At 33.0% G+C, this 10,750-nt stretch overlaps 1 protein-coding gene across 1 annotated transcript in view; it reads right to left on the bottom strand.

Moving 5' to 3' along the window:
• Positions 1 to 10,374, bottom strand: part of LOC117175093 (MORN repeat-containing protein 4 homolog) — a 35,482-nt gene extending 25,108 nt beyond the window's left edge. Inside the window, exons 1-2 of the mRNA XM_033364642.1 lie at positions 10,258 to 10,374; positions 6,893 to 7,076 (exon numbers count right to left, since the gene is read on the bottom strand). Coding sequence (XP_033220533.1) covers positions 6,893 to 7,076; positions 10,258 to 10,273 — 200 coding nt within the window. The 5' untranslated portion in view covers positions 10,274 to 10,374. The remainder of the gene's footprint in view (positions 1 to 6,892; positions 7,077 to 10,257) is intronic.
• Between the last annotated feature and the right edge of the window lie 376 nt (positions 10,375 to 10,750).

Raw genomic sequence — 10,750 nt, forward strand, 5'->3', positions numbered from 1 at the left:
TTAAATCAAAAAGCATGAAAGAGGGAGCTCTTCTTAATATTTTGACACCAAAATCATGTCGATACACCTTACCGACTGCGAGTAAAGCCACCCACGCTTTACGTAACTTGACAGACTGTAATGCAGAGGCACGTGATTATTTTTGGTGTGCAACGTTGCCATGCTCACTTCTGGAACCGTATAGTACATTGTCTGTAAGGTTGTCAGTACAGATTTGGACTGTACTCTAGCAAAAGTTTCGATGCACAGCTGCGACATCACCGTGCCACTCAAAGGCATTCAGACAGGCCGAACTTTCGGCTGAGATACCCCTCCGACAAATGTCTACAGGAGCTTACATGCAGTTCGTATTCCATATGTGACTCTAGCTTTTTATAGCATGGTTCGATCTGCCGCTGAGTCTCATGGTTCGCCTTTTATAACACTCTGGACGTACACATATCAAGGCGGGGCTTCCCCCACTTGGAGAAGGAGGTGTATAGGTGCAGGCTTTCCGATGCATGTAATACCGGGGTTGATGTTTAAGATTGGTAAGGTCGGCTCTTGATGTAGCGATTGAGGCTCAATCTATACGTAGGGGTGGGTACTATCAAGGGTGCCTACGATACCGAAATATGGTAAAACGATAATATAAAAATTACCAAACTCCCTTTTTAACCGACTGATGGTAACATGACTCCCTACCTTTCTAACATATGTTAAAATGATAATATGAAAAATTACTGGCCATCCTGGTTTACTGACTGATAAAGCAATACTATCGCATTAGGAATCTGCATTACCAGCTGAGGGTATTAGAGACTGCCGGTAACTTGCAATGGTGGCGCCATATGTCGGTTGGTGTCCTTATGGTGACATAGCCCTACTACTCATTGCCAACTTCTGAAGAAGCATAACATGAGTTGTGAAATGGTCAACATGGTCAACATTGTCCGCAAATTGATTTACATTGAATCGCAAGTATTGAAAATTTCAGCAAATTTGACAAGTTGACAAAGTTGACGACACTACACGCTGCCAGACGGCTGTGTAACTGCGTAGGCCAGTAGCTCTTGGGAGGACTAAATCGGTCGTTCCTACATAGGCATTCTTGTGTATTAAGGAAGAATATTGAATTCACGTAGACTGAGCATTTCGTAAACAATACGATTTATGTGACTTTATTATAAAAAAGGGACGTATTATGCATTATAATCATTTATTACAAAAAACAGCTGTTAATGAAAGTAATGGTAAAAAGACATAAATCGAAATTATCATTGGCGATCGATAAAATTAGAAATCTACTTCTTTAGTTTCATTAATTTTTCGTTTAAAAAAGGGTCACGCTATGGCTTACGAACTATCATCTCGACAATAATGATGTGAAAACCATGATCTCGACCTCATGATCTCGAGAAATTGAGGTGAGGCGTTTTTATAGAAATGATAGTGAAATAAAAGGTTGTGTTCCATTACTTTACAGAAATGTTGGATATTATGTGCTATTTTGTTTCAAATTGTATCCAATTAAATTTTTTAATAATTATAACGTTTAATTTAGTGATGCAATGAATAATTTCACTGAAGCAATAAAATAAGAAAATAAAGAAAAAGAAATAAAATGAAGGAACGGATATTGTTGGTCGACTTCTTCCTCTCTCCTTCTTCACTGTTTTAAAATTATTGCTCAAGCTTAGAAAATTATGCAAATTTAAGTTAATAGTAATCAGTTAATAACAATAATAACAATAAAAGAAGACGAAGTAAATTAGAGGAAACGATTTTGGTGAGGGGGTGAGGGGGGGGGGGGGGGGGGGGGGGGGTGAACGTTTTGGGATTTTTGTGGATATCCTCTCTTTCGACGATTTTTAACTACAGTGAAACTCTTGAATCGCCCTCCTTTCTATAGCCCTTTCGAGAATTGATGCCGCGCAGCGCTTAGATCAAATAGGAACTGCGCGGGGTGCGCGGGATCTGCGGCTGTCCCTCATTCAAACAGTCGGGCGTGAATGAACAAAAGCGGATCGGGCTATAATGAGTTAGTTTCCACCCACCGCTAGTCCCAAAATCGGCGCTCTATAAGAGTTTCGCTGTATTCTAATAGCAATGAAAATAATGTTGTTTAGTACAGTTTTGATTTGGTTTTTCATGCCCTCTGATTTATCCCAGCATTTAAAAAATAAATAAATATAGATTAGAAAGAGGGATTCAAATTTTCAATGTATGAAAACAAGCGTTGATTAGTTGCGCACCGTAGTGCCTTCACAGTACTGTTCTTACGAAAAGTAATAATATGTGCTAGTATATTTGATCGCACGCTGTATTTTACAGGGTTGAGACTGATATTATTTAAATGCCTGCATTACGTTCACTTATGAATTTTGAAGAAATTTGAATTTTGGCAAATCAAGTTTATTGAATAAGAGGTCGGTCGAAAAAGTGGTTTTATAGATTAAGTAAAATTAATTTACTTCTAATTTTTGTTTCTTTGGCAGTAGTTTCGTGATCTTCCTTGCTACTAAAACTGACTTTCGTTTCCTTGCAGTACTTCTTTGCACACTGAAATAAGGATGAAGCATCTAGGATGCGATCTTCAGCGGAAAATTCTTGGATAATCCTTGCTGCATTTCGTTTGACATTCCCCCCTATACCATCACATTCTCCCTTACCATGAGCGGCAGTATGGTAATGCCACTCAGCTGGAATTCGGAAATCTGCCTTGTGAACTAAGATATTAGCAAAATTGCACTTGTTCTTAAACTTTTGACCTACTCCGTCTGAGACGTAGTACACCTTTTGGACTGCAAAATTCGCCTTAAGATAATTCTCCATTATCTTCTAGTACTTGTAAATGGTATAGTCTGCAGCCAAGGATCAAATTTGATTTCTTCCAAATCCTTCTCATCAAAAGCTTGAATCAAATCATCTTTAATTTTAGTAATACCGAGTATTTTGGCATTCTCCTAATTGACAGGAACTTCTCGCATCAAGGTACACATTTGACTTTATACAATCGCGATAATCATTTGAAATTACGCCTGAATTGTCCGTTAACTATTGCATGTTTATTTCTTTTAGCATTAATTTCACGTTTTCGTGGTGATCACAAACGAATAATGTATCGGTAGCAATACTCCCTGCCAAAATGCAATATTTCGGTCTGAGTTGTGTGAATTTCGTGAAGCCTATTTTGATATCTTAATATTCTGACTCGAACTCTGCATACCATTCATTTAAATTGCACAAAATCAATCTTTTCTGAACAAAAAATTTCTTGTCACACACTCTAATAGACACACAACCTTCATTACAAGCAATAAACGACTTATGTCATCACGATTATAAAATTTGGATAAGAGATATATAATTTCAAGACTCAAAGGCCTTCCCCTTTTTGGCGGTAGCAGAGTTGAAATCCCATGGTTAGCAACTAACTTTTTCGCATTTTTAGCTTGTCGTTCGAATGGTTCGAATTGGACCATGGGTTGCCTGCGACTCCGATACTGTGGAGGAAGTGTGAGAAGTTGAATTTTCTGAGCTCTACTCGTCGATGATTTAAACTTCTCTTGTATTTGATCTAGTACTTAAACTTCGGCCTCATGCTATTTGTAATTGCACAGCGTAACCATTCATCTTGAGTTTTCCGAAGAAGATGTCTGGATCGTCTTCATCATTTGACATGACTTCTTTATTTGACATGATGATTTCATTAGTTCCAACGTCATCAACGTTTTCCTCCGCAAAAACATCATTACGAGGCTGATCGGTGTAATCTAAATTTTATGCTGGTATTTCTTTCAGGTTACTGAGCTCTTTCCTACATTAAGCACAAATTATCAGTTCTTCATGTAGTGCAGGAAATTGCGATCGTAAGCTTTCAGAATTCAGCATGTAATTAGCATCTTGTATTTGTTAAGTATTTGTTAGTTTATTTTATTTATTTGATTATTTTCAGCTTTTTCAGGGACCATAGCCAGTAAAAAACTAGGTTGAGAAATAGCAAAGTGTGAGTATCGTAGCTAAAGTTCGAAAACTGCTTTTTTTCAAATACTATTTTATCTTCAAATTAATATTTTAATTCCATAAGTTAAAAGATCCCAACTGCAATAAGAGTAGAATACATGACGATATTTTTTTACCGTGGCTATTATTCACCTTTCGAACATGTAGATAAAAAATCATATAATAAACCTGTAAAGTGACCCGTTTTGAAATACAATTTCATAATAAAATATCAGGATAAATAACGTTTGCCTTATGCCGTAGATTTTTTATTTCACTTTTGAGAATTTTTAGTCCTTTGAGATCTAGCGGATGAAATTTGAAACCGACGTCTCTGACGACCGCGGTCTTCATTTGTTTCTTATTATAACCATCATGAATCAAATGAAGAACAAGTAACTTCCGAAAATACATGTCCGATGATTTTATAAGCAGGCATCTGATTTAAATATTTGTTATACATAAACAAATATTATCTGACGAAAACTTATTTACTCGAGTATATAATATCATTACTTTTCGTAAAAGGAATACAATGAAGGTGTGCCACGTTGTGCTATGTAGTGTTGCCGTCGAGCGAGGCCTCGACGTTTTCAAGGCGAGACGAGACGAGTGTTACGTGCTGTCTTGAATTGATCGTCTTGTGTCTTCCTTGAAAAGGCCAAGGCCAAAATGCGAGGCATTTAATAAAAACACCGTAGGCTGAGGCTCCACTCGCCCTGACCCTTCTCAGCGTTAAACGAAAATCCCGTAATCTGATGCGCCAGGCTCCCCGGCCATTCTCAGCAGGGGTTTCTTTTCTGTAAGCTGGACCAATATACACATCCAATTTTTTAAAAAGTTTTTGAAGTAACGATACTGTAAATATATTTAGAATCTGCAATTTTTCACGATTTCTGGGATATGTAATGTGTCTAAAAAAGTTAAAAAATTGAATACGCTTAATGTATAAAGCAGACCTAATCCATCTCGAATCAAACAGCTTCTAGTTTCTTACTTGAAGTCGCAGAATTCTCGGGGCCCAAATAATTTTTTTTATGAAATTAGTCGCCAAATATTTTTCCGATTGATTAAAAAAAAATTCTGAAAAAATTATGCGCATTTTAATTGTGTGCTTTGTATTTCAAGAAATGTAACATCTTTTCTTTAGGCATCTATAACTTTTCATCTAATGGAGACATTTCTCGTTTTTTTTTATTATAATATAATTTAAAGTCTTCTTCCGTAATCCAGAGGAAAAATTTTAAAATTAATACAATGGGGCCGGTTTTTTCTGAAAAAAAATAAAGTCGATCTTCTAAAAAAATCTCCCCTTACATAGTTTACCAATTTTTGTTAAATTTGTACTTTCATAAAGAAAATTAATGAAATAACACATTTTTGTGAAAAAATGATAAAAAACAAGTTTTGGAAAAAATGATAAAAAATTTTGTGAAAAAAAGTTTGAAAAAAAATGTTTGAAAAAATTGTTGTTGAAAAAAAATTGCTTGAAACAAAAATTTTATGGGAAAAAATTGTAGGAAACAAATTTATTAACACAGAATTACGCAAAAAAACTGTATGAAAAAAAATCTTGGAAAAAATTTGCATGGAAGAAAAATTGTGAAAAAACTGTTTAAATAATTTCTTTCTAACTTATAAACAATTTTAAAGAATTAAGAAAAAATTTTCCGAAAAAAGTTTTGGAAAAAATGATAAAAATATGTTGTTAAAAAAAGTTTAAAAAAATTTTTTTGAACAAAATTTTAGTTGAAAAAATAAGTTGAAAGAAAAATTTCATGAAAAAAAATTGTAGGAAAAAAATTTTTTCAACAAAGAAATAAGGTAAAAAAATTATATGAGAAAAAATGTTGGAAAAAACTTTTATGGAAGCAAGATTTTGAAAACATTTTTTTAATTAAATTCTTTTTAGCTTAAAAAAAATTAAAAGAGTTTAAGAAAAATATGATTAATTATTTTTATTTGTTACTAATTATAATTTATTATTAAAAATTATTTCCTAAATATGTAAATAAAGTATTATCTCTTACTACAACAATGGGGTTTGTGTAATTACCCGCATTCACAATTATCCTATGAAACCATGAATATATTACTCTATCGCAGGTAGTTAGAAAATATCCACATCTGCTGCAGGAAACTCAAGCCCCCAAGACAAGGCCAAGGCATGGCCTTGAATACTCAAGGCCTTGTAAGACAGCGTCATGAGCGTACCGGAATACTGAATGCTTATTTTCATAAATTGAAAGTTTGAATCCCACTTTCTCATCTATATAGTTTTAAAGAAAAAATCTGAGTTTTTTAAGACAAAAAAAAATTCTGTCTTATTCCGAAAAAAGTCATATTTATTTTTAACATTCATTTTTGAAGAGCAAGTATTTATTTTTGTAAAAAAGCATAGGACCAACCGAAAAGGCGTGAAAACCTCTATCAAAACTGTAAAAGGCAACATTTTTTCAATCGCTATTAGAAGAGTTAAAAATCCTTTTTTGTTAATACTTATGCGAATGACAAAATTTGTTCGCCATAAAATACTATCCAATAGAAAAACAATTTGCCTAAGTTTAACTTTGAACATACAACTTTGACTTTGTGACTGGGTACACTTGAGAAATAACGCCCTAAAGACAGAGATAAAAATTCTTGAACAGAAGATTATAAATTTTCAATTGTTAATAACTTTTGATAAGTTAAAGATTTTGCATAATCGTCTTTAACTACAGTTTAGTATCATAAGCACTACCAAATAACAAAAAATTAGAAAAATTGACCACTTGAGTTTTACCTTCGACATGGAGCGCCCCATTTGAAAGTTATCAAATTGATGAAAAACGGTTTTTTTAATGAAAGGAAATTACAATGATATTCAAATTAAAGTAATATAAAAAGCATGTTATTTTTCACTCACTTAGCACCATCTGCAAATACAAGCACACCCAATTTAGAAAATAATCCATTTTGAAAACCTCCATCGTAACGGGAACCATCTAGTAAAAGCAAGGAACCACTTCCGTGCCTTAGACCTTTACTGTTCCAGTCACCCACATATCTTGTTCCGTCTTCGCATGTATAAGCGCCGTTTTTTGCTACACCTGCAATGCTATGAATTATGTAATATATGTAAGTCTGAAATTTATTGAATTGTGTTGTATATTGTATGGGAGACGAAATAATTCTGTTTACCCGGGATCCCATAACTATTTCTGTGCGTATTCATTTGCCAAAATTACGACCAGGTATCGTAGAAGAAATAATACAAAGCAGAATACGACATTGACACATGTATTCGTAAAGTAACATACACGTGATATCTGTGATCAAAAATAACACCAAACAAAAATTTCAAATGTTTTCCAATAAAACTGCAAAAAAATATCATACTCTATATTTATATATATTTTTTGTAAAATCGCTTGAATTCCGTTAACCTGAGATTGTAAACTTTGTTGTTGTTAATTTACTCAATATGTACCTCACAAAAAGCACAAATGTATAAATATAAAGGTTAAAAATATCCAATGAATGATTTTTGGGTCTTTTTATAACGAATTTATTTGATTTTCTACTAAATACTAATAAATTTTATTGAACAATTAATTCTTTACAACAAAAAACAAATGATTCTACAAAAAATATGTAAATGTAGAGTATGATATTTTTTGCAATTGTATTGGAAAATAATATTGGGTCGATGGAATTCCAGTGTTGATATACTAGTCGTGATATGGTACTTAGTTTTTTATTAAAAAAAAAAACTTTCGCTTGGTGACACCAAGCAAACCGTTTGTCGTTATAATACTAAATTAAGATAAGCGTTATTGGAGTTTGGTTACAAATTTTTGTTTTTCGTTTTTTGTTATTTACAAAAGTGAGGTTAAGAAAGAGTTTTTAAAAGAAATATTATTGTTTGGTAATTGAATAAGATAAAAGAAGTACGATACTTCTTCCTGGACATGCAATGCATTTTAGTGTTAAAATAAATAAAATTGTGGGAAGCACTCCTCATTACCATGACTGCATATCCAGGAGTGAGGTTATATACGTTGTTATGTGGAGAGAAAGAGTATTCTATGTTCGCTAGAGCCACCTATGTCGCAATTGGAAAATTAAAGATATAGCGGGAAAATTTGTTTTGATAACTTAGATAATGTAAAAATTTAAACGTTGTTAGTATATAGAATTAAGCTACGGTCTATATCGCTGAGGAAATCTGTGTCGGAACGTTTCTTGACTGAGTTTTGATGTTTCACAATTTGGTACATTTCTTTGAAAGTGCGTTTTTTATAATTATTTTCGGTGCTTAATATTTTAGCATTAGAAAAGTCAAATTGGGTGGTCTAAAGTGTGTGAATGTAAAACTAGAGCAGTACCTCTAAAATCTTTTTTACATTCGTTCTTATGTTCTCTAATTCTTCACTGAGAAACTTTGTACTGGAAAAATGACTAAATTAGGTTACAATCGAGGGACCAAGGCGATAATTCGTATATTTTAATATAATTATCATAAGCTATGCTATTTTCATATCAAATTTTCCTATTGATAAAACGAAGTCTTAGTATTTTTATAGTAAAATCCTAGATAGGATAAATTAGTAGAGACATAATTAAGGGCATGTGACACAGCTAAATACCTATATTACCGACCTCACTTTATCAGCTCATTGAATGTTTTTTTGAACCTAAGAACTTTTTTTGTAAATAAAATATCGAGCTGAAACTTTGGAAAATGTATTAGAGTGCAATACAGTACGTTTAGGTACTGCATTTTGGTAGGAACTTCACTGAAAATTATTTCATCTTTTTTCTGAACCTCGACATTTTTTGAACGTTCGTACTTTTTTTATACATAAAATATCGGTCTCAAACTCTGAAAAATTCAAGAGGCGAAAGAAAACTACGTTTAAGTACAAAGCTTAATAATAAAAGATGTCAAAAAAGAATTTCAACTATCAATTCCATCGGCAAATCGCAGATCGCTGTCAAATATTAGTAAGTCACTTAGTAAGCGAGCCTAGCGTTGGGCCGAGTGCAGCCGAGCGTAAACGATGTCAGCCGACAAACGCTGTGCTGAAATTTCTTAAATTTAGCAATCACTGAATTTGGTTAGATGCAAAGATCCTTATTGCAATAAATTAGGATAATTCGAAAAGTTACAATTGAAAAACAAATTTTCCACAGAGAGCAAAAAATTATTTTTCAACCTCGATATTAGGATATTTGATTGTGCTAAGATATAAAGCTTAGAATTTAAAAAATGCCATCACTGTGAACAATTATGGAATAATTTAATTGACACCAATTTGAGTGCTAGCCTTTACTTCATAAGGGCGATAAATTTCTGGATCCCATTATCTATTTTAGCCGAATGGAATATCGCCGTGGTGCCGCGTTGGAGACCCGTGTTCGATTCCGACCAGCTTTACTTTAATCACATTTTTCTATTTCAGCTTGTAATATAATATTCCTGCATGTATATAATAATGTATAAACTATATATAATCGTGTGTACTGTACAATTGCAATTTAAATAAAGATAATAGTGCGAAAGAGTTCAAAATCCCATAATAATTAAGTCTGCATTTACGTCGTATGCTCCTGTAAACTGATACATATCGTAACCTTCAAGGCGACGCGGCACATGTTGGGTATATTTTTTTCGTCTGCTAATCTGACTATACCAATTTTTACTAAGTCGCTTACTAAATCATTGCGCCGGTCTCTCTCGACGTTACTATAGTCCTTTGTAAATATTGCAATCTTCTGTAGAAATAAATGTAACATTTTTAAATTTTATTCCAATAAATTTTGTAGTTCGGCATTTACTTGCTAGTTAGTACTCGGAGTAGTAAACATAACAAAAGTTCCGCTATGTCCCTTCATTGCAAACTGAAAATAGTAAAATCTAGTCTGATTTTTAGCAAATATTGCAGCAAAAGGTTTCTCCCTTGTTTCTTTAAAATGTCGTTTAGTTTGACCAACATATACACATCTGAACTCACATCGAATTATGTAAATAATGTGGGTTTTTTTCTCTATTGGGGTTATATCTTTGTTTTTGTGAAACAATGAAAAGGATCTTTATCGTATTTGAAGGTAATTAGAATGTTAAAATCGATGAAAGTTCTTTTGTAGAATCTCGTGAGTTCGTTGATAAAAGGTAGTACGAAAAGTTGGTTAATCTTATCTGGTGTCTGAGCGTGTGACAACTCTATCTACTAGAATATTAATAACTGAAATTTTATCTTTTATTGCTATGTTAGAATCGAAACTAACCTATCTCCCTGACCATGTTTCTTTGCGGAACCAGTTGGTTATAAGTTTGCTGTAGTCCGTGTGTAAAGTGATGTCTAAGTAGTTTAATGAGTTGTTTTTTCTATTTCGATAATGAACTGTAATCTAGGATGGTAGGAATTAAAAAGGTTAAGTGGGATGTCAATTTTGTTATCAGGTACATACTTCAGAATGTCATCGAAGTTTCGGTAGTAGAAGGTTAATTTAAAAAGTAGTTTTTTGAGGATATCTTTTTCGAGTCCTTCCATTACTAAATCAGAAATTATATCGGAGAGAGGGGATCTCATGGGGGTACCGGAGATTTGTTTGTAATATTGATTCTGAAAGATTCACTATGTGTTCTCTAAACAAAATTCTATTTATTCTGGAAATTTTTAAATAGGTATGATGGTGTATTCTCTGATTTTAAACCAGTTCATTTATATATTTTTTAAAACGAATTCTTTAAGAATATTTGTAAATAAGAATTTGGCGT

Source organism: Belonocnema kinseyi, chromosome 6 (genome assembly GCF_010883055.1).
Source record: "Belonocnema kinseyi isolate 2016_QV_RU_SX_M_011 chromosome 6, B_treatae_v1, whole genome shotgun sequence".
NCBI lineage: Eukaryota > Metazoa > Arthropoda > Insecta > Hymenoptera > Cynipidae > Belonocnema > Belonocnema kinseyi.